This window comes from Botryllus schlosseri, chromosome 13, assembly GCF_051294905.1.
Source record: "Botryllus schlosseri isolate E-star chromosome 13, Bs_hap1, whole genome shotgun sequence".
NCBI lineage: Eukaryota > Metazoa > Chordata > Ascidiacea > Stolidobranchia > Styelidae > Botryllus > Botryllus schlosseri.
The window spans coordinates 20,492,799-20,517,744 of NC_137248.1; the positions used below are offsets into that span (position 1 = coordinate 20,492,799).

At 40.3% G+C, this 24,946-nt stretch overlaps 1 protein-coding gene, 2 long non-coding RNA genes and 1 other non-coding gene across 4 annotated transcripts in view; 1 reads left to right on the forward strand and 3 right to left on the reverse strand.

The window, feature by feature from the left end:
- Window positions 1-143, reverse strand: part of LOC145454219 (uncharacterized) — a 161,087-nt gene extending 160,944 nt beyond the window's left edge. Inside the window, exon 1 of the long non-coding RNA XR_013920081.1 lies at window positions 5-143. This is a non-coding gene — a long non-coding RNA (uncharacterized LOC145454219). The remainder of the gene's footprint in view (window positions 1-4) is intronic.
- Window positions 144-320: 177 nt separating this feature from the next.
- On the reverse strand, window positions 321-1,032 carry LOC145454217 (uncharacterized). Its single transcript, XR_013920080.1, has 3 exons — window positions 753-1,032; window positions 520-696; window positions 321-460 (listed from the first exon to the last, which is right to left on the reverse strand). It is a non-coding gene; the product is annotated as an uncharacterized LOC145454217 (long non-coding RNA).
- A 1,129-nt stretch (window positions 1,033-2,161) lies between these two features.
- LOC145454212 (uncharacterized) lies at window positions 2,162-3,745 on the reverse strand. Its single transcript, XM_080332224.1, has 3 exons — window positions 2,827-3,745; window positions 2,648-2,771; window positions 2,162-2,571 (listed from the first exon to the last, which is right to left on the reverse strand). Exons 1-3 carry the CDS (start codon window positions 3,036-3,038, stop codon window positions 2,440-2,442), a joined length of 468 nt encoding a protein of 155 aa, XP_080188350.1. The 5' UTR covers window positions 3,039-3,745; the 3' UTR covers window positions 2,162-2,439.
- Window positions 3,746-8,289: 4,544 nt separating this feature from the next.
- Trnai-uau (transfer RNA isoleucine (anticodon UAU)) lies at window positions 8,290-8,379 on the forward strand. The gene is given in 2 exon segments: window positions 8,290-8,327; window positions 8,344-8,379. It is a non-coding gene; the product is annotated as a tRNA-Ile (tRNA).
- The last annotated feature ends 16,567 nt before the right edge of the window (window positions 8,380-24,946 follow it).

Genomic DNA, 24,946 nt, shown 5'->3' on the forward strand with positions numbered 1-24,946 from the left:
TTACCAAGGATCCGAAAGTTGCTTCGAGTACATCTTGTGTCAAGACTTTTAATGCTACCGATTTATGTCCAGCATTAAGTAACCGAATTACTAGGCGAACCATATTTCTGGTTGTAAACATGAGGCCAATCAGTGTTGGCGTGGCCATTAATCGTTTGTGCTCACCAGGATGTTTTGGGTGCACCTCATTCTGTGGGGAGATTGTATTACCGGTATAGTTCTTGCTCTGAAGATTTAAAAAAATACCCACCTGCCAATCCTCCAAGTATTTGATGAACACATTTTTCAGCCAAAGTAATCTTTCATCAGTTACAGATGAGATGGAGTGAGATGTTACAATGTTAAACCATCGATCGAACAGCAAAACGAACTCTGACGTCCCAGCGGAATTTGAAATATCGTACACAAGTGACTTCCCGACTTCGTAACTGAGCACATCTTTCGCCAGTGAAACTCTCATCTAAAATTTACAAAGTGGAATCGTCCAGCAATAATTTTGAAGTTAAGAAGGTAGCGAACTTTGCTGTATGAGTCGAGGTCAATATGTGATTTTGTCAACTTATTAGGAAGGTGCAGTGGTTGTGCCTGATCTTTGTTGAACAATTCGCGCACATGTGTCCAGAGAATATCTTTTCCATCCTTGCAAAAATATTTCGTCCCTCCTGGTTTTGACGAATACAATCCATTCCTTGCTGTCTGATGGGAATCAATAGGACCATATCTGTATTTTGTTTATGATATTACAGACTTACTTTCAATAAGTGACTTGTGTCGGAGCATAAAAATATTGGCTCGTCGGGTAAACTGGGATGTGGGATGGTGTAATTATTGTAGTTTGGGTTACCAATTGCTCCATGCGCCATAGAAAAAAACTTTCGGTTTGTTGATGCTCCATCAGCCACCACAGCATGGATTCTGACACTGCGGAATTCGCATGCCATGAATGCCTCCCAGAACATTGAAGTCAATTGTGCCGCTGGAGTGGCCTTTGTCGGGTACCAAGATACAGGCATTGATATTGTCCGGTCGAACGATCTTACGTAAAACACTGAAATGAATATCAAAGCTTGAATTGTAAGCGTCAATCTTGTAGCTAAAGTAAAATGAGCCTACTGCATATATGTGTTGCAATATCCTCGGGAGAATGTCGATCACCATGATCTACATATCCCAATATCCTGCCATCCTGATATACTAGGTTTTCTCTCACTAAATGAAGCATTTGTTTAGCCTGTCAGTTTGTATAAATGTAACATACGCTTAACGTACCTTTTATTTCGTCAACCACCAAATATGCATCGATAGTTTTTGTCAATTTTTCTAATTGCAGGAGTGTGGACTCACAAACGCCAGCATTAGAAGATGCAAAATTCCTGAACATATCAAGCAATGCTAAAAAGTTCCAATATTACAAGCATGGTGAAGATTCTGTATAGGTGTACCTATATTGCCTCAGAACACCAGAAGAAGGAAGCGATAAAACTCCGCTTTGTCGGAGCATTTGGTATCCCGCAGGTGATCTTGCGTACAATTCTAGTGCCCACCTAATCACATCTGGATGATATCGTCTAGCGTTAGGATGCCTCTCTGCATTTGAGCACTGCTCTTGAAAAAACATTCTTTGCCACTCGTTCATGTTATCCGATTCCTCATTCATCATTGCCTGCGAGTCATAAATGAATTGAACTATGAACTTCATTAATCACGAGATGACTCTCGCAACCATAATTTCCATGTGGAGGTCTTCCTGCACTGTGAGCCTCTCATCTTTTTCTAAGAGTTCCAACTTTTTTTTGCTACAGTACTTCCTGTTATATCTCGCTTTTATGTCGTGTTTGGCACAGTTTGTGCATACTGAATCGGGATCCCAAACTAAATACATACCGCATCACTTGAAAATAGATTCAAACAATTGAGCTGCAATGGTTACCTGTTATAATGCAATTTTTAGCTCGTGAAAATGTTTTTTCCACTTTCAACTGGTCCGACTCCCATTTAATAATTATATGCTCTTTTGTATGCTTTGTCACTTCCTGAACTCCGGTGCAAAGTCTTACTTCATCAAGCTTTTCTATAAATAACTCGTATTATGCGAGTTTTCTAATATATTGGTAATTTATAGGTAACCTAAGACGTTATGAAGGGTTGAATGTTTCAGATCGATATGAAGAAGCTGGTCCGTACAGAATTTCCAGCCGTGAAGAGCTGCTGATTCAATGGATAGAGTGCTGGAAATCACTACCCTGTTCAAAATGAATATAATTTCATGCGTGCCAATTCAATCAATATAATGAAATTAACATTAACTTAACCTGATTATTGGCACTATGTCATCTTCCATAACATGCTTCTCAATGTGCAATCTACCTTTCAGTTCATAGAATGCCCAGTTACCTTAAATGAAGAAGCAATATCTAGCTATTTAATCTACTCGTGATATCAAACCATCAGGCCTGCTATACCCCAAATTTTGCTGTTCAAATTAGAAGCTGATTGTACCAAATCTGGAATATTTTTGTGCCTCACTGTCTCTGGCAACTCTTTTCTTGGAAAAGGTATCTTCCTTTCTTTCTATATGAATAAATATATCAATTGGAATCGTTTGGTGCATTGGTTTCTTGATTTGAGTGAGAGATACCCTGCATACCTTTATGATTGTGCTACATCTTTCAGGCAAATTTAGCTTAGGCAGAGCTCCCACTTTGAGTTGCTTTCTGGTTTTGAGCTGAATGATGTCGCTCTCCTCAAAATGATTTTCGCAGATTGCGGCTCTATTATAAATTACACTGTTAATTCTGTTGGAGTTGAGACAGCTGCTTTACTTACGTCTCCTTATGGAGCAACGTCTTGATACGATCTCCTTTTGAGGGGTCCCTGATGGAAAGAAGGAGGCTGGCCATTGCTGTGTGCTGCTTCTGGGCCGCTTCATTCCTTAACAGCTCTGGTCTTCGTACCGTGAATAAGGACCTCTTACGAGACTGATCACTACGCGGAATGTTCACATAGGTACACCCTGGGATAGCGCAGTTTTTGGTCATAATTGCCGCGGCGGATCTATTATTTTTAACTGCTAAAGACGCGAAATGTACAACGGGATATAAGACAATGCGATGTAGCCTAGTGAACAGAAAAGAAGATGTCAAAACGAACAAGTACAGTCTTCCAATGTAACATAGGCCTAATGCCCGATGAAACAGTGTACGATACTGATCTTTTGGATGTAGTGATAATCTTTTCGTCGCTCTTTTTCATCCGCTTTCCGTGCAGGCTATTCGGTTTTTTCATCGGTTGCTTATGCACAGAAAATAGTTTGGGCAGTTTTGTATCGGTATCAGCGGCTTTCAACGGCCACTCAGTTACCGCATAAAGCCTTATCAATTATAGCATTGTCGACGAGTTTACGGGATTCGGACATAGTCGGCCGCGGAGAGTTTATCGCTGAATAAGGCATTGCGGGAAATTGATTTTAAACGTGTTCTGGGTGGAGGCCAGTTGTGAAATTTTTATAGTGAGAACATATTGATGCTTCCTCGTAACATGCCAAATTTGAAACGTCTAGCTAGAATATTTCCACCCTTTTTCGGCGGTCAAATTCGTCCATGTATTTCCGAAATCGCCTATACTTTTACATGTAAAATAGGACAATCGGACTCTCGCGAATGGAATTTTACTCCGCAAAGTCAAGCGTGACGAATCTAAACTTAGAACAATGGGTCGTCGCTCCATCCTACAATCTCTATAGTCAAACCGCGTTTAACTAAGAATAACCAAACATCAATACAATGTTACTATTTGAAACTAGGCAGAGTGGTGGTTAATTATCCTGCTGCGAGTTAGTGGCGTCTGGAATGTATTGATAACCTGATATACAGTACGGTGAGTGTTCTTACAATCACCCTAATGCACATCGAATATCTATTCACTATGTGTGGATAGCTGGATACTTCTTACGCAATGACGAGCAAAGCTAATAGTCCACTTCTGACGTAATAATGAGCTGTGGCATTTGAAAATCTGAAGTTTGTGGTATCACTAACTGGTATAATACCTCTTCCTTGTTCACGAATGTTCAGTTTATCTCATAGTCCTGTACAAATAAAAAGTAATCGTTCTTTCGCAAAGAAATCGATTAAATATGGGAAGTAGTCGATTACGATTACGATTACTTCGGAATTTTTTCGAATGTAATCGATTGCCATTACGATTACTTGAAAATGCTGTAATCGTCGTAATCGATTAGGATTACTAATCGCGATTACCCCATGTCTGCCACAAAATGAATGAATCAAAAACGATTGATCGTAAAAACTGCGCGGTATAGCGAGTACGCTCGTATGTGTCGTCACCGGCGACGGCTCGAACTTCAAGTCAAATGTAACAGGTTTCGAGGCCTAATGTTATCTCACGAAATTCTGAATCAGTATAAAATTGGATGCTTCATTCATTTTATCAATGGAAAAGCCTTTAACCTCTTGCATCTGGAAATTAAGGTATAAAATTTTAATTTAAATGGCGGACCGACAAAAAAGTAGTCGTTGTATCACACTTACTTCAGTAAACCGAAAATTGATCAACTCTCACATTTTTGTGGTGCCCGTATTTTGAAGTCCATAAGCCGGATAAACGCAATTTTCTGAAAGTAGGTGGGGTGCGGGATCGATAGTCCGAAAATATGCAAACTGTTCTATAGTGGACATTCTGGAAAACCCTCCCGCCGAGACCAGCAGAGTTTACGGTCACTCATCATCATTTCAAACGTACAAGTGATGCTGACTATAAAAAATTAGGAGTTTATAACGAAAATAGTTCTCCCTATGAAGCTCAGTAGAAGTGAATGTAGCCTAAAACATATCCCTACAACTACGTAGTAAGAGTGGGCAGAATATATCAGCAACTGACCACTTCTTGATTCCGCAGTATAGGGAGTTTTTGGACTAAGTCTACGGTATACCCTGAATAGCATAATATTTGCATTTTGAGGATCGTTGCGACAGTAGCTTTCATTTAGTGTGCATTGCTGGATTGGTACTGGAATATGTTTGACATATTAATCCATTCAATATCCTATAAAATATAACATTTGCTGGTCGCACAATTCCCTCTAAAGCAGCGCAGCTAATATGCACAACGGTATTACATGGGTCTTGATGTGTGGTGCAATAATAATCGGGCTTCATGCGTATGCTAAAAATTCGCGCTGTACGGTTTTATCCCGCTCGTAATATATTGAGGGCGAACTTTGCTTAGCCATTTAAGCTTGACTCAATAGTACATGCGTGAACGAATGAGTATTTTCATCTTCAGGAACTTCACAACATCAATTTTTACGAATCAATAATGTTTGCATCACAACGCCTAACGAATGACAGTATTTTTTCAAGTTGAAATTAAGAATACAATTGTCCGATACGTTACGATGTGTCGCAACAACGAACTACAATACTTTATAAAATATTTGTCGCGTTGAAACAAAGTTGGCAACCACATCTATAGAATGCAATTGTCGGATGCGCATATGTGCGCGCATACTAACATCCACATCCTTATCAAATGAGCATATACAATGATGTTTATTGCGATACATGATCAGTGCAATCGCGACTCGACGTCTTGATAAAGGCATCGCGCTCCTGCTGCCGATATCGGCGTAACTTTCATTCCAATAAAATCGAGACAGCCCATAGATTTTAGTGTATTATCGTCACAGCAGAATCCGTAATATACGTAATATACATCCCGCCAACCCACCGAACAATCGCTTGTGCGATGTCGCAACCAAACTCAATATACAATTCACATAATATGGAACTTTAAAGAACCATGTCGTGGCAGAAAAACTATTAACGGCGTTAAGCCGATCGCGGAATCATTTGCAACCTGTCGCTAGCAGAAGTCAAAGATGCTTCAACAATATCCGAATCAAGTTCGTAGCTGCGTCCACGACCAAAGTAATGCAGTGGTCCAAAATATCCCTTTCGGTGCTGACCTGCCGTGGCAGGTTTCAGGTCGGGTAGGCTCCCAGACAGAGGTCAAGGAGCAGTTCGTGCAAATAACTTTATGCGATCGAGATCTGTGGAATCAATTCAATTCGATTGGTACCGAAATGGTGCCTAACAAAGTTGGCAGGTAAGTCACAATATGAATTAATTAGTCTCCCACAGGGGTCGTCAAACATACGGCCCGCCAGACGATTTCATCCGGCCGGCGAAATAATTCTGAGTAGATTGAGAAATTTTTATAACATTATCCAGCACATTTGTAACAAATGAGGAGATTTACAGGAAATGGTTTCATTAAATATTCCCTCAAGACAGAAAATGCCGAGCATGTTTAATTGTTATTATTATTATTATTATTATTATAACCACCCAACTATGCGGTGGTTCTTTCTCTCTGTCTAATTCCAGAATGCCAAAGTGCACACTGATTTCAGAGTTTTATGGGAAAATGGACCAAAAAGTAGCTATTCACAGAAAAAGTCAATGCGGAACTGTTATCTTATATGCAATTTACATGGAATATATATTAGTTACACAAAAATATATAATTCAAATATCTATGACCGCACTGCACTGCTGTGTCACTTCCCATTCAATATAGGTCCCAGACTTGGGAAGAGAAACCCCATTTGCGATTAAATCATAATAACCCAAATTCCTACGCCCGCGTTTACAGTTAAATATTTTGTATTCCTCACAGCGCACGCGCGGGGCTTACGGTGGAGGCCGACTTATATTGTCGTTAGCGCCACTGTTTTACAAGGGGAGATGTGGTACCAATGGATCAAAAATTGCAAAATGATCTCTGGCCCTCAAATCTTCAGCCGAGAATAGCAGATATTTTGCTGTCTCAACACATCGTCGCGTACATTTACGTAAATATCCGTCTTTTCAAAAAATATTTATAAACGTTTGAAATTTGTTGCTCCAACGTGTCATCGGTCCCCACCCGGTGGGTCCAAAGGCACACGACCATGGGACCTTTGAGACATACGCTCAAAAACTCAAATTTGTTAACTTGTTTTGTTGTGTACTATAAGCTAAGCTACAGCAAGCCAATGAAGAATGTTTAGTCTCGACCTTCAAGAATAAAATAGATTATATCAACGCAAATATTGGCATAAAATCATGTTTTGATTTACGTCTAAATTTACAAAATTAATGCCACATACACATTATCCGCAAATCAACATTCGACTTTCAAATACCTCGTAATAGCGATAAAACATCGCAGGTAACTATGATTTACAGCTTATATATATGTAGGCGAGTTTCTGTTGTTAAGTGATTAGTTGATCCATCTATTTTGCTTGGTTTGGCTATGGTACCATAGGTCCCCCTCCCCATAAATATTGTAATTAACTTGAAAATAGTCCACTCGAGGATGGTATTGATTCAAAAAATATGTGCCATTATATACCCTGATACAAGTCCTATACCTCACATCAAAAATTATGGCGGGTTTGTTAGTCTGAATGGTGATATAGAAAAATGCAAATGTCGATACCAATTTACTTTACACCCCCTGAAACGTAAATCATTCGTCACAGACCCCATAACTCATCCAGGTCGAATTTTTTTGCATGTGAGGAAAGATTCTGTCAGCATGTACTTGTAGACAAAATCAGGGAGTGTAATCATGGAATTATCATGGAGAATTTTTCAAGTATTTTCGGTCCCAGTGATCCATCGGTACCACATCTCCCCTATGCCTGATAATAAATTTCAAGTGAAAAGCAAAGACACGGGGTTACACTTGGGAATCAGTTGACTGATCCGTCCCTCCGGCGGTTTGAAAGCCTGAATCCGGTCCGCGACGCAATTTGAGTTTGACACCCCTGGTCTACTATGTTTATAACTATCATATAATACTTATACTACAAGCAGTGACCAGACTGTAAGATACAAGATTATTGTATTGCTATATTTTGGAGAGTGCCGTACATGTATTGCAATAGTAAATAATTATTTTCCTTTCAGGCACATATTTCCATCGTTTCAAGTCGAGTTCTCTGAATTAGAGCTAAGCGCGCGATATAAAATCATGATGGATGTCGAAAGAATGGACGAGAACCGCTATAAGTTCAAGGTAAGCAGATATTATATTTTATTGAAATCATCACGGTGTATGGTACGATACGACTGTCACTAGCATTTGATATTGCATGTACGACCTAACCAATTAATTACACACAATAGATGGGCTAGTGTTCAGGTATACATAATGTATTTGATTGAACCATAATTCGGAATGTGTACGCCAACTAATTTATGTTCGCCATCCTACGTCGCTCCAGTGGCGCAATCGGTTAGCGCGCCGTACTTATATGACAGTTGCGGGGATATGCGGAGGTTGTGAGTTCGAGCCTCACCTGGAGCACCTTTTTTGAATTGCATATCGCAATCACAAAATAACCCGACGGGAAATGACAATTTATTGGTAACCTGTGACCGACATATTATACGTATGTCATCGAAGTAACGGGCAATGAGTGATACTCCACGTTTTGCAGGATGGTCGATGGATAGTCGCGGGAACAGGTGAAGCACCGTACACCCCTCAGGTCTTCATACACCCGTTGTCTTCTTCAACAGGAGAGGACATAATGAACACAATCGTGTCTTTCCACAAGGTCAAACTGACGAATCCACCACTGAAGCTGCGGAACGACAAGGTAAGAAAATTGGCTGTTGTGGGTGTTGTTGTTTTTGGTATTTATGGTGTTTCGATTGCTATGGTCATTTACACCAGGCCGATGTATTTTATAAGGATTTCTGGTCAGCTGTTTTGTAGCAAGTTCAATTTTCGTTCTAGGCTTTTGTAAGACACCACTTATACACGGATAACACGGTTTTCATAATATGTTATTCGCCGCAATTCACCCAAAACGAAATCGCCTCATGATATAGAAAGGATCGCTGCCAATACTAGGGTTACCATACGCTCTCCTTGAGGATGATTTGTCCTCCTTTTTCGGGTTTTTGAAAATGTCCTCCGAGGACGACTAAATGTACTCCTTTTTAGGAATTCGTCATCCCTTACAGCTTTTAAAGCGAAGATAGCGGATAGATTCGAGTGAAAATGGGTATCAATGAAGCTAAATAGGAAATTCGTGGTTCGAACGAAAGTGATGACCTATTTTTAGTCAACCAACCACAGAGTCGGGAAAAATTACCATTCTTTCCGGATTTTACGTCAGTATTCTAAGTTTGAACATTTTGAAAAGGTGTCCTTTCCCGATTCCAAAATATAGTAACCCTAGCCAATAACAGTGTTATGAATGACATTATCATATCGAATATGGTTACGGTGTATAGGTTATATGATTCTGCATGTCAACTTTTCAAAATGAATTGAGTGGGAGAGCATAACCTCTAAAATAATTTTGTGTAAAGGCTTTACTTGGCTATGAAGGCACAACACAACTTATCAAATGAAAACTTTCCGATTTGACCAAATTCCTGCAATTCCAATCATGCTCCGTTATCTTTGATTTTGCTTTATTCGTAACATTTCACATCTTCTCCTAGCTTCTTCTGCATTCAATGCACCGCTACCAGCTTCGCGTGCACATCACGAGGTGCGACAGGCCAGAAAAGATGCATTCCTACAGTTTTTTGGAGACGAACTTCATAACAGTGACTACGTGCCAAAACGCCAGTCTCTCCGAATTAAAAATCGCAAACAACTCGTATTTGAGGGGTTTTCTTCCAGGCGGAGCAAGGAGAGACAAACAAAGATGCGTCGAAAAATGCGACCTTCCAGCTCCAAAAAGATTTCACCCTGACTTCACTCACTCATGTAACCTCACACACTGAACGATATCAGCAACCGACGAGTTCGACCACAATTCTGATCTTAAATCACGGTCACTTCCTTGAAAATGGGTATTCTCATCTATTGCGGCAGTCGAATGAAGTCTATTATGCCGATGAGCCTACGGGAACAAGCCTACTACTATAGTGTCGATACGATTTATCCGCCACAGAGTTACTCATTAATGGTACAACTGGAAGCTCAATCAATGGTTCAGTCAAATCAACTCCAAAACATTGATCATGGTTGTCGGGTGACCTAGTAGTGAACAACGGATACGTGAATGCTCATTGTAACCCCATAACAATTCCATCATGGACAACATTTTACTCACCTGTAAGAAAAACCTTGGGTGTGTAACTAATGTTTGATACTGGCACTGTTTGTTCATCAGTTCCCTGGTTGCTGCTAAGTTTCTCACGATTTTGCGACCAACTCAATTGTCCGGACTGTTTTGTTAAGGTAACCATTTGATTATGTGCATTATTGTACAATATACAATGTAAGCGCAATAGATCGAACTGTAACGCTAACGGTAAATATTTCTGGTGTATATGAAAGAGGTGGCAATAGTTTATGTAGATACTGCATTGTAGTGTGGATTGGTGTTTGCTTTACCTGATATATCGCACAAATTATCCTATACACAAGGAAAATGGTAAATTGCAGAACTCGGCAACCCTATCCAAGGAACAAAACAACCCCGTACACGCGTTAGAACGTACTCCAGCCCGCTTGATAGGATGATAATGATGAGTACAGTATAAAGCAGAGGTCTTAAACTCAAATGTGCTCGCGGGCCAGTTTTCCAGTTTTGACGACGCCGCGGGCCGCAGCATTTATAGGGGTATTCTATGTCTTTCCAAGTAGGCCTTATTTGGCCGGAAGGAATTGTCCTATTGAAAGTGAGCCGATCCAGCGGACTGACAGTAAACACACATCGCCAAAATGTGATTTACTCTTGTAGGCTATCCGTTTAGGCCTGGCACGAAAAGAATCACCACATTTATAACTATTTGAATAGAATTGTTGTTGTACTTGATATCAAGGTAGATAGGCTACCATATGGGCGGACAAATGTATGATGCCATGATAGAAGCTATCGGGTTATAATTTTGCAGCTACTATGAATATTTCGAATTTAACAGATTGGTAATAGAGACTGATCTGATATCAAAACATTACTAATTTGAGCATTGTAATTCCAATCCAGGATTCGGGTATACTTCTGATAAGTAGGCTATTAATCTCATGGCCAAATATCTTCAAATATAGGAGCAGAAAAAAATATAATATAAATATAGTATTGAATGCGTCCTAGTGATTGAAATGTCGGAACGCCGAACGGCACATTGTCGTTACATCGTTGGAGCGTACCACTACGGTACTCGGTACCTTTAATTGGCCTTAATAACATGGTTTAGCGACCAAAGATGTAACTAACAGTGTGTCAATGGTTGCCATAACTACTTGCTTAGTTAGCGAAATACCAAGCCACGACCTTCTGATCTATTACTATTCCCTGATAGTTTGTTGATTCCATGGTTCTAACAAATTCACGGCATTGCGAGTCACTCCTAGTCCACTCGAGTCATTTTCATTTTGCCATCGAGTTAGCCCGTGTCTGAGTAGGCTAATTCTAATAAAGGTCGCGGCCAAGTCCAACTAACAAATGTCGGTCACGAAACGTCTAAGGGTCAGATTTTGTCATCATGAATTGGAAATGAGGCGAGATCGTGAATCTTCCACAGCATGGTAGTGTTTACAATTGATGTGAGTGAAGTTTGACGAATGGTTTCAGGCTCTCGGAGCAATTTAAGAGATAATTTTCACTTCATATCCTGAAAAGATATATGTGACACCTATATATTGTCAAATTAATAAAAATCTAAAATGTCGTCGCGAGCCGCACAAAATGCTCCAGCGGGCCGCGTGTTTGAGCCCTCTGGTATAAAGGTACACGCATCTATGCAATACCCACGTCTAGATTAGAGGTCGGCCGATTATCGACATGGCCGATTATCGAGGACGATATTTAGAGATTTCCGGATTATCGATATCGGCCTATGGAGGCCGATATCGCGGCCGATATTTTATATTTTTAAAAAATTCAAATTTTTCGGAAATTCAATGCCTCGTGTTCTCAACGTCAAGAAATCGACGACGCATAGGGCGATATATGACAGATTAGCCCTTGCCGGACGAGCTTAGCTGGGTGAGCATGCAGAGAAACTGTGCTTCCTGCATTACAATCTACCTTTTCTGGACTGATCTGCAATTCTGTATCATATTTTGCTGTTTGGGTTATCCCAAATTTCATCGAATGTGCACAATTAAGCAATAATTCTTTTCAATTTCAGTTTTCTCGTTTGTTGTTCATCTTTCTGTGGCATGTACATTGTACAAGTGCCATCTTGCCTAATATATAATATTTTTGGTGAAATTGTTATATGGCTCTTTCGGGTATCAGATATGGCTCCTTAACAAATTTTTAATTTTGTACCTAATGTTATCGACACTGCAGCAACTTGTTAATAAATTTTCTTGACAGCAGAATAATTATTCTCGTGGAAGCATAAACATGTATTTGAGAGGTTGAGGCAGTGGCGTATCCAAGGTTAAGAGCTAGAACCCCTTTACAAAATCCTCAAATTTAAGTTGCTGTAGCGCCAGCGACCAGGATCCCTCGCGATTTAGATGTACACGGCATCGCGTGCTGCGCAATGCGCATTCATGGACTGCACCACACGTTGGTTGATCAAGAGAATAGCATGACATGGGGACGCCTATATGACAATCTAGATTTCATATACACATCGTCTTCTTGATCTACGCCGAGTAATGAACAGCCTTGGAAGTTACAATACAATTACAAATCCGAATTACTAACAACGCTTCGCCATCCACGTCCAAATTGATAAGTAGCTTTCAAGAACTGCAGTTAAAATGTAGGCGTTTAGTGCAAGATTTCTTTTATCAAAGAATTGAGAAGTCGATCAATACTTATTTTCGGAATCAGTGCTATAGTTATATTTGATTTATATCGGTTATAATATTTTCCGATCGATTTACGATGAATTGCGTTATCACAGCAAAATTAGTAGCCTACGAGTTTTTACAGAGACAATATGTGAAAATGTGATTGGCGGTACTAAACTTGAGTATTGCTTCCACAACTACATTCATTGCAATAAAGAATTTATTAACTCGATGACTTTTCGTGTGCTCCTTATCGAGAGTTAACGACACAATAACAAGCATACAGAAAGAGATTCAAACGATAAAATATGGCGCCCACGACGAATCCCATGTAGTGAGCTGGAATGAGTACTACCATGACGTCACGAATTTTCAATTGTGACGTGACTATTGATTGACATGTATGGCTCTTTGGGAGTTAAAATGGAAAATATATGGCTCACCTGGCTCTTCAGACGAAAAAGGTTCCCGACCACTGGAGTAGGGTATACGATATACGGCTTAGCTTGGTCGTCTTTCGCGAAAGTGCAGATTAAAATAGACTAATAGTTAGTGGTTTGGGTTTTGGTATGAATTGAACAAAATCCACGAAGACACGAACATACATACGGTTTGTCTGTCAAATGTTACACACACTGCCGTACCATTATATGACTATTACATTCTCAAGCATGGTCCGATCGTAATTCACAAGTAATATACCTGCCAAATTGAACAGAAAGCTAAGCATATACTCTTTTTCGCAAGTTAGTCTAACGATATTCTACCAAGGACCGTAACTGCCGCACCCCAAACCCCCATTATTGGGGGGTGGGGCGAGCTCGAAGGGGACCGAAAATTATTTCGTGAATTAACATAACTTATAAAGCATTTTTTTGAAAATTAATGCATATTTATTCCATTTTTCGCGCTACGCGTGATTTAAACTTGCTGAATGTCTTGATTTTTTAGTACCCTTACCCAAGCAAACTCATGCTTTATAGAAATGGGCATTTTATCGTCGGTCATTACCGCGTCACGACGCACCAAGACACATGGAGTTTTAGGCCATACAACATGCAACTCCGACAAGTGTGCCAGAACGATCGGCAGCGTGAAAAGCCTAGCCGAAAAGGACTGCCCTCGTGATGACCGAAACTTCGACACATATACCAGTGGCGGCTCGTGACAATATCGGGTGGTGGGGCAAGGGCTGCAAGCGACTTTTTATTAAGATGACGTCACAGTGGCGTTTTCCAACGTAAACAAGTAACTTAATGATGGTACGGTAACATGAATTTGCCGGCAACAGTGATTTTAACGTATGTGCCACGAGAGGTCCGCCGGTGAGCTGTGACTTGAAGTGTGGTAACTGCGTAAACGGCGTACGGAACAAAGATTCAACACGGTTCATGTTCGCGCTAGACCTGGAAATGACTATAACTCGAGAGATAGCGTAAGCCTAACTGGAAAGGTCAACGAGTTCGGACAGATACGCAATTGTTATCTCATAGATTGGGCCTGTCATATTGAATCCAAAACATCATTCTGAAGAACTAAGAATAGCAGCCTCGGAAATTCGGTCTCGGTACAGCATAGGAGATTTTGGCCTTGAAACTGGAGATTGTAACACGACACATACGGCTTTATTACTGTCTACAGGTCTGCTGCGAAATCGCCTTTGGAAAATATATTACCGAATAAATACGTGGATGAAAGCTTTAAACTTAGTACACTGTTACATGGCATCATCGAGAAGTGGTCTCATGGCCCTTTTCGGTATGGTACACTGTCAAAATTAATGCGAACAGACCGACACCGAATTTTGCGCAAAATTTACTGAGGAATAGGCTGATCAAGTGATCAGCTGTTAGCCGCCATCGAAAACGAAATAGCTATCGCGCTTGACAGCAGGGGGTTGTGAGCAAATGGCTTGAAGGCCACAATATCACGGTGAAATTGACATTGGAGAATATAATATCAAAGTAAATATTTCAATGCAAACTGAGAATGATATCATCATCTCAGTTAACGTTACCGCAGATACACCGGCTTTTGCGTGAAATCCGCAATGCGTTGTATGCTAAAGTGTCAGATCGGAGCACATCTCTACCATACTCGACCTTGATAACGAAATTACTGCCCTAATCACTGAGTGTCAACCTTGAGACGTGGCACAGCGTTCGATACTAAAACCAAGACATACCGTGCAAAAGCTTATGGCGGATCTAGGTAAGGAGCATCGTTAAAATCAATAGATACCAATACCGGCTTGGCGTATAATCTGTTAGCGATAAATGACGAGTCAGCTCTCACTCGAATTAGGAAACGAAATTACCACTAACACAGTTCAGTGACAAACTTAAAACTTAATACAGCGTTCGATACTAACATTGAGACTTACCGTGCCAAATTTCATAACCGATCTCAGTATTGAATCTGTTTGCGATACATGACGGATCAGCACACACTCAACTTCGGAAACGGAATTACTACCCTAAACTTTAAGTAGAAACCCTGAAACTTGGGGCAGCGTTAAATACCACCATCACGACATGACATACCAAGTTTCAAGAGTTTTCATGGTGTGAAACACCATCAAAATCGACCTATACCAGCAAAGGTCGACTAAACGCATATTACGGTAATCGAGTTCAGATATAGATACGATTGTTACATCACACCTTAGGGGCGACCAGGCATATTTGCCCCGCTTGCTTGGCCATTTTACGAATAGGAGAGAGTAAATCACCGTTTCTTTATCGTGCGCGGCTTTGAGAGAATAGATAGAGAAAGCTTGTTATGAGCGCTACCGGGGCATGCCCCGGCTAGGCATTCGCAAAGCGAAAACACGGAAGAGAATTCGATTTTCGCAGAGACTTCGCTATATATGGGCATTTACAAGCGAAAGGACGAGAAGAATACGATTTTCGCTGTGATTTCGGTATATATAGATTGGTGTGCGTCTATAAATGGTAAATAATTGTTATTGAACAGAATATTAGGTGGGGCAATGCCCCAGTTGCCCTATAGGACGAGCCGCCACTGACATATACAATTATCACAATATAAACCTATATGTTTAATTGTCCACAGACGATTAAATGGCTGGCGCCGAATGTTCCAGTCCTGGCAATCTGAACCAACCGAGAGAAATGCCATCCCGTAAGAGAAAAATAATTTGCCAGTGTCGCAATCACAATTTCAAATAGTGTATATCTTTGAGCTTGGTACATTTGGGCTATCTTTTGACATAGTAGACATGAGGTCACGTAATCAAATCACGTAACGAATTCATTACAGCAACGGGCCGACCAAATATGTTTACTTATTATTTACGGGTCCTAAATTTTCCAAGACACTCAGCTCCAACGGTAAATCTGATTACGTGAACATAGAGAGGATAAAAATGTAAAGCAATATATATGCAATTCCCGATAATATTCAATCACGAAATATAGAAATTTTTCGCGCGTGGCGCGATTAGGCCACGTAAAGTACCCACCAATGAGTAGGCTATAACAAATCTCGCTCACAAGTAGCGGCGAAAAGGTATGCCTTGATGGGCTCTGGGGGTGAAGCGACTTTTCAAAATGCATGGGCCACGAGATCGGACTATCGCGCCATCACTAAAATAAAATGAAAAACTGTGTTAAGACAATTACTTATCATTATCATGTTGAAATATATTACGAAAAAGTTTAATCAATTATACTCACAGTACTTTGACTTTTAGCATTCATTTTTTAAACATTTTCACAAAATTTTTTAAGGCTTTCGCGGGGCGAACAAAACGGTGTTCCGGGCCGTATTTTTCCCCCGGGCAGTAGTTCGCCCGCCCCGTGACATAGAACCTTTTGCAAGCTTCATGTTCACACGAATCGGAGCTTTTCAGGGGGTCGCACCATCCCAAGCCATTTAAGTCTACTTGGTAGCAACAAAATAATATGAAATTTCGCAATCACAAATATAGTAACCCTGTATATCAGTAATCGGGAACCTATGGCTCGCGAGCCATATATGGCTCTTTTGGGTAGAAGATATGGCTCTTTGCCAAATATTTATTTTTGTACTGAATTGATCAATATTGCAGCGACTTTTTTCATCATTTTCACCTCGGCCAGAATAGTTATTCTCGTGGCAGTATAAACATGTCTTTGAGAGGTAAAGACAATGCGGTCTTCAGGTTTACGGGCTCGGACACCCTCTTTTCTAAATCATCAAATTTAAGTTACTGTCACGCCGGTGACCAATATCACTCGCGAATTCTATGTACCCGACTCGAAATCTTGAATTGTGCGATACGTGGATTAATCAAAGAGAAATAGCAGACATGGCGACGCCCATATGAAAACGGAGTTTTCAAATACACTTTGTTTTCCTGATCTACGGCGTGAAATGAACCGCTGTGGATGTGACATTCACAATTACAAACTCCAATTACAAACAACGCCATAGCTACCCACGTTCTTGATAGGTGAGTAGGCTATAACTCTGTGTAGTACCGGCGATAAAATGTACGCGTGTAGCGCAACGTCATGGTGTCGCTGAATACTTAGAGAATTGAAAAGTCGATAAGTAATTAGATTTTCGGAATGAGTGTGACAGTCACATTCGATTGATATCAGTTATAATAAATTCTTAGCTACCTACGATGAATTGCGTTATCAATGGAGAGGCTTGACCCGTCTGTGCCTTACCTCTCGTTTCGAGCTTTATTTTCGGACAATACACAACAGTTTTTACAGATAAAATATGACGCACACGAGAATCACCATGCCGTGAGTTCGAATTGATGCTACAGTGATGTCACGAATTTTCATTTGTGACGTAACAGTTGATTGGCATGTATGGCTCTCTGGGAGTTGGGATGGAAAAAAGAGGGCCAATATGGCTCTTCGGACAAAAAAGGTTCCCGGCCACTGCTGTATATGATGATCTCGTAACGCGCGTGTTTTGTTATCAATACGATGTCTCTCCGAAATATTAATTTCGTGGTGTCCGCTAGATGTCGGGCAACATCCATCACACTTCCATCACGACAAGCTAGAAAAGTGAACATCATAGTTACTGTGTACCTTCTGTTGAGAACACATTTCAAAAATCCAAGATACATGTAGATATTTTTCCCTTGCCTAAATCAGGGGTGTCCAACCGTGGCTGGCGGGAAGGTCATAGGTAGTGCCTAGGCTACGCAATAATTCGTAAGGCCCCTTGCTTACTCAATTACATGAACGAATTGCGCCTGCAAACAACTTTTTCCTCAACGTTAGCTTAGGTTTGCCATCAATGTTGATCTTTTTTCAGATGTTACGCACTGTTGTACAAGAGTCTGCGCAGTGAGTTCGTGAGTGTGCGCAGACTCGTCAAAATTAGAGTGAACATTGGTTGCCATACGTCCGGAATTTCCCGGGCATGTCCGAGAGGAAATTGTAAAATATGCTTACATGTCCGGAATTTAGAAGATTCGAAGTCAGCACAAAAAGTTTTCGTAACTGGACAATTGGACATTAGCAATATTATTTTCAAGCAGATTTATGCAAATAGAAATTTTTCTTCGCGCTATGCGCGATTCAGCGTACCGAATATCGATTTTGTAAGAGAACCACCACCCTCGCAAAAATTGCAATAAAAAATAAATTAAAAATAACCATCATTTAGTGATATATGTCTAATTGTGATCGCAAATATAAGAAAACGGCATATTCTTTGAGTTGGCTAAGGCCGTTTGGGACCTTTAGTCAAAGACGGTGGTTCTAAATCTGGGGGTCGCCTGCCTTCATTCTGTTGATCGCGAAGATGTTGAACGTGATCAGCTTCCAACTTATGCCGTGAGTAAGTCTTGGCAAGCAGACGTTTTTATTATTCAGCTTGCTATTTTTGAGTTTGGCCACGTAACATCTTCAAATTGGAAATGCAGTCGTGATCATAAAAGGTTGGAAACCACCAGGTGTGCAACCTGCTGTTGCATTTTATTGTAAGACATGAAAGAATCAATATTATTGACAAAATTTATCTACAAATTATAACAACCAGATGCATATAGTAAGCACCAAAACGTTCCATCAATTAACCTATGGTGGACCCAAGACTAGTGTTTTTTGGGGCTGAACAGGGGTGAAAAAATGTTGTTTTTGACCCGGTTACAACACACAACCATAGATAACCGCACTGACCCAACAGTATGGCAGGGCTGTTAAGGGGCCCACCGGTCGATTTCAACCAGCCGGTTGCTGTTGCAGACCCTAGCAATCACCAGATCTCACATTAGAGATGGCCTAATTCTGGACCTATACACCACTCCACGCTCGTATACTGTCGAGTGTCGATAGGCAAAAGTTTGCGGGTGTGACGTCATATTGACAAACAATGTGTTCATACCGCGCTGTAAACCACTAGTTGGCGCTAAAGTATGTCCGGAATTTGCGTCACAAAAACATGGTAATCCTACGTTAGCTGTGTCCAGTGTGCACGAATAGTGTCTGTTTTCATTCGGCTATTGTGATATAGTTTACTAGGGAGTTGCAAGTGACCTAATTCAACTGACTTTCCCTGTCTTATTAAGAATCGAAGAGCAAGCAGAGATTAGAGGACATGCGATCATGTCAATATATTTTGTTCACATATGACGTGCGCGTAGTAATCTCAATGTTTAGCGACGTGTGTGATTTTTATGATTTTACACGCATCATTTGAATATGAGAACACATCCGCAGTAGTTGTGTGCTATCTAAGACCTAGAGCTCGAATACCAAACATCACCCAGACTACGAATTCGAACATATATTTGAGTGATTGCTTGTAATATGATCTCCGAATCATATGGGTCAATTTCGATGACGCCCTCTTCGGTGTTAATTTATTTTGATTGACAATAACAGTGATTGTGCGGTTTCATTGCTGTCTGATCGTTGGTTTTGGGGAACTGGTTACGGTCCAAATATAAGTCAACTGCAACGCAACATATATTATTTTATGTAGGCGTTGCAATGACTACTATAGGAGAATAGCATTACTAAAATATCAAAATTCTTGTCAATGATATTCTGAAGAATGTGGTATAGGCTACAGATAATTATGGAGACATGCATTTCTCTGATTAATAGAACTTCGCAGAGAAATATGTACGAAGAAGGCCCTGTATAAAAGTGCTCTCGTGAAGCTTGTAGGGTTTAACAAACAAAGACTTCAATGATTGTTTCGTTAAGCGTTGATCGTCTATAACCGTGGTTCTCAAATTCTTTTCGACACGCCCCCTTTACGACAGTCAAAATTTTCGCGCACCCTTATCGTGATGTCAAAAAATATTAAAGAGTCATCAGTATGCCAAAAATCCCAACAGATAGTTTGATAGCATTGAAGGTCATGGCTGCTGATGAGATAATTTTGAAAGACGAACTTCGGACAATACCCAAAGTAATAACGGAGAAATCGGGTAAGTCGCGCGGAGCGCCAAAAATATTTAGTCAACTGCGTCTTCGCGCGTTGCTCCGGGTCCAGAGGCTTTCACGCCCCTAGTTTGAGAACCACTGGTCTAGCATGATTCGGAGACATAAACTCGAGATACGTACTATTAACTGATGACCATATCATGATATAGGCGACTACAGTGAAATATACTTATCGATAAGTGATAAAAGTTGTTGTAATTTTCCTTACAATAATATGCTCAAATGTAAAGTTACTTCTCTGCAAACGACTAACGAACCATGTCTGTCTTCAATCTTTGGTAATCCTGCAGGCTTAGGGATTCACTATAAGCGAGCTAATGTGGCGAGTAGCGTAGTGGTGATTGGGAGCGCCCAGTACCACAACAACAACAACTGATTTCGGCAAGGGTTCTCAACACGCGGCACGCATACGCTTATTTTGCGGCCCGAAACATCGTCGATTTTGAAAGCAATTACGGCTTACATGGTATTGCTTCATTTTAATTTAGCTACTTAGCTCTTTCATCGCACCGTTTCTGTTTTGTTTATTGATGACTGGTTGCTTGATTTTATCGAGTTGAAATTGGTACAGTTTTCATAATCGGTATTCGTCTGATGGACTCTGGTTTAAGAGAATCAAGCTGGGTAGTACACTTTTTAAATTGTTATACTTATTACCACTGACTCGAACAGATCTCGACAAGGAAAGGAAAAGTAAATCACGAAAACTGAGTTTTCAACAATAAATTAGCTTTCGCAGAGATTGATGAAAACCGATGTGTCTTATTTAGTTATTTTTCGAAGAACAGTTGTCGTGACGAAGCGAGGATGTTTAGAATTTAATATAGTAGACTATACCAGTTCTTTTCAACCTGAGTGACTTTTCGCACTTGTGCGAATGAAAAAAAATTGCAGTGCGAATGATGAAGGTGGTGCGAATGGTGAGAATGCAAAATCCGGATGAGTGTGAATAAAAATCGTGAATAATCGTTAATTTTTCCGACGTGGAATATTTCAAATATACCTAATAGGAAATCCGAGGACAGTGTAACCGTTGTAGTTGAGACGCAATTGTAAAAACTTGTTCAACTTTCGACGCACCTCTAATCGTAGCTCTCACACTATAATTATTGCGCAACCAAAATTCCGGTTTGGAAGCTGGTGCACTGGCAGAGTATATCAGCTCGCCTGAGCCAGCGACAGGCTGAAAAAATGACGTCAAATTGACTTTCAGCTTTCTTTCGCTAAAACATCATCACATTTTCGTAATAACTTTTCGATTAGCGCGCGGCACGAGGATAATAGTAAATACCATTATTACAGATCACATTTGCACGTTACTGTAACGCAAATTTTTACCCATCCAAGATTTATTAAAGTATGGACCGCAATTGGTATAATTTTGGGTCGACACGGTGCCATCAGCTATCTGTTAATATGCATGTAATATTTGTTGAATTTATTGAGAAAATCCTGCCATTGTTTTTACATATTCAAGGTCACTGTGTTGGGTGCTGTAGCCAATAAGCGAGACACGCAGACAATATGAATTTATCACGAGAATTAATGATAGGATTTGTCCTACTGGTTTTTCTGGAAAACATGATCGAAAATCGTTGGGATGAACTAGTGTCGGGTGAGCAACGAGCGAGTTCAGGCCCATGAGACTCATTCATTTCATCATGAAGACGTAAAGTTTTGGCCAACGAGTCGCTGATAAAATGCGGTCCCTAAAACATAAGCGTCGAAAAAACGTTGGCCAAAAATTACCGATGCTGGACGGCCAAACCTTTCGACATGGATTTGCTCCGTTCTCGGCACGGAATAGTCTCGTTCTTGCAGTCTGAGTAGACAGTATAGCGACGGTAGTACAACTGCGACACGCAGAGGAATTTAATTCTCCATAATTCGAAATCGCGTTCGTCAGTCATGTTTTGTAGAGCTGTGTTGGGTATAGCATTGTGGAGTGCGCGTTCTGCATGTCATACATGTCCGTAAAATCGTAGCCCACTGCTGCATTATTAAAAATGAATTCATTTTCGTGGGTGAGGCTAGGGTCACGAAATGCCACAAAAACTCAGATTTTAGTGGTAGTCTAAAAAGCTGCTTTACCGTTAACAAACTGTTCTTAAGTAAGATTGAGCTAAATAGCAAAACATACGGTATCGTAAAAATGGGAAATCGATAAAAAAAACAGAACACAAGTTGGAGCAACGTATCATAAGGTAGCGAGCTCTAATGTGCCTACTCTCCTTGGTCGTTTTGAACCATATCTTCCAAGACATAAGGCAAAAGTCTCAACATAAACATGAGAGTTTTTCGTCGTTTGGACAAACTTGAGCCACCGGGACCTTTGTGTCAGCTATCAAGAACGACTTTTGCCAGAAAGCATTATTCACTCGCGACAAATACGCTGTATTTTGGATAGGAGCGCAGAACAGATTTCAAGATCTGGCCATGCAGGCACTAGTATACGTTCTCATTCGGGCTATTGCTGGACTGTCCATCTATCATCGCTTATCTCCATATTATAAGAAACTTCGCATTCTTAAAGTTGAGGACATATATATTTTTGAAGTAGCAAAGTTCATGTATAAGTTTAACAAGCAAGAAGTTCCAAATTCACTTGTTAACTACTTTGAATACTGCATGCATATACACAGCCACGGTACTCGATCTAAGAGCTCTTCCAACCTATTTATGTCTAATTCCGACAATGCTTTTCCTCCCTTGAAGCGTGCTGGAATTGATGTGTGGAATAAATTACCCCCGCGACTGAAAAGTATGAGCTTTCCGTCATTCAAGGCGGAGTTCCTTGACCTACTTCTCAGTAAGTACTAATCACCATCGGATGTATTCCCCATCTGCTATCGCATCAAGGCATCCACTGTGTAGTTCGTTGTTGTTTTCCTGTTTTCGTTTTTTTACAAACCACCATATCTAGTAAGCATGAGCGTATGTATCTATATACTTGTTTCTAATCTCCTAGGTTCCGGCTTGACATGAAGATCGTAAGGATCATATCGCCAGCACCCGTCTATACCGTTATAGAGGCAATTACACACTATTATTACTGTGTATGTGTTTTTGTTTTGTTTTGAGCATTTTTTCATGCTTACTCATTCTGTTTATTCCGGTTGACGAAGAAATAAATCTCTCTCTTTCTCTCTCTGCACAAAACCCAACAACTTTTTTGGCGTCGAAGGGTTTTATTCAAATAGTTGTAATCAAACGAGCGAAATAAGTCGCCTTTTCAATGAGACACTTGTTGGCTTAAGCTCTTTAGTAGCCAATTTGTTGCACACCTGAACAAAATTTTGTTAAGTATCTTCTTCATCTTCTTTTTGTAAAACAATTTTCGGTTAGTTTGTGCGAATGAAATTTATTTTACAAAAAATAGTGCGAATGGAGCTCAAGAAGGTTAAAAAGCACTGGACTCCACGATTACTTGGTAATAATGTTGTGCGGCCCGCAGCACTTTTTGATGTTAAAATGCGGCCCGTTATACACGGGGTGTTGATAACCTCTGGGTTACGGGATCATTTCTTATAAAGGTAGACACAAGATGCGCCGTATATGTATACCCCCATCGCCATTGCCACAAGTCGACAGCTCACAAATCACGAGGAAAAATATATGTTTTGTATAAAATTACCGTTGACGTCTAAACATCAAAATTGCGGGACATGAACAACAACAGAAAGCTGAGATTTCATTTCGAGTGAAACGGACGTAATCGATTGCATAATATGATAGAGTCCAAATCACTGCTTGGAATCTGTTTGATTTGTATTTCTTCTCCAATTTCAACCATGCCGAACTGCACCGATAGAGTGAAATTATCGACGGATAAGTAGGAATAATCGCTGTACCATGTCACCCTGAAATTACGCGTGTGTGTCGGCTTTGTTGTTCTCATTGTCCAGAAACAAAACCTTTTTCTACCCATAATTCTAGGTGAATAATCAAGTAGTCAACACAGTATGAAACGAATTGAAGTCATTAACTTGGCAGTGTTTCCTTGAAGATGCATAAATATACCGTAACATTCATTAAGTCTAATTGAGAAGCTACAAAAATAATAACACAATCGTGATTATATAACATTGATATTGCAAATATCGGCAAACCGTGCCAAGCTGATCGAAAATAAAACAACAATCACGTCACATGGGAATAAAGAGGATAGCCAATGGTAAAGTTTATGGCGATGTAGTACGAAATCACGAATTCAATATACCAACTATGTCATCTGAGGTCAACCCAACAGTGGCGCTACATTGGACTTCAGTAAACTAGTATAAAAAGGACCGCTTATTCAACGAGAAATCGAACATGTGATCGATTTTTGGAACCAATATCAAAACCGACGGACGGGTCGATGAGATGAAAGTTCGATTTGGCGCAAAGATTCTAATTAAGGGAAGTGATGAGGAATTCACACCGAATGATTTCATTCGAGAGTCATTCCGTACAAATGTCTCATGCATCTGATAAGGCAAAAGTGTGAATTTTATCGATACCAAACGGAAATGGACGGATATATCTCGGATACATTGTGAAAGCAATTGTTTTAATCATTCCTCAGGGACATTCTCGCCCACCGCACTTGAAATACCTCCTTGTCATTGAGCAATAGTAGCGTAAAACTCCGTAGTTATTTTCCATCCGCCCGATACTCCTGTAAAATATACGCAAAGTGTAGGACCATAGGTATTGTGTTGACAACGCATCACAGCATA

Bases quoted from the DNA above. Each gene is read 5' to 3' on its own strand.
- LOC145454212 (XM_080332224.1), bottom strand. From the start codon at position 3,038: ATGACCAAAAACTGCGCTATCCCAGGGTGTACCTATGTGAACATTCCG. The intron at 2,772-2,826 runs GTAAGTAAAGCA...AATTTATAATAG, and splicing joins ACGTTGCTCCATAAGGAGAC to AGCCGCAATCTGCGAAAATC. The intron at 2,572-2,647 runs GTATGCAGGGTA...TTATTCATATAG, and splicing joins GATGTAGCACAATCATAAAG to AAAGAAAGGAAGATACCTTT.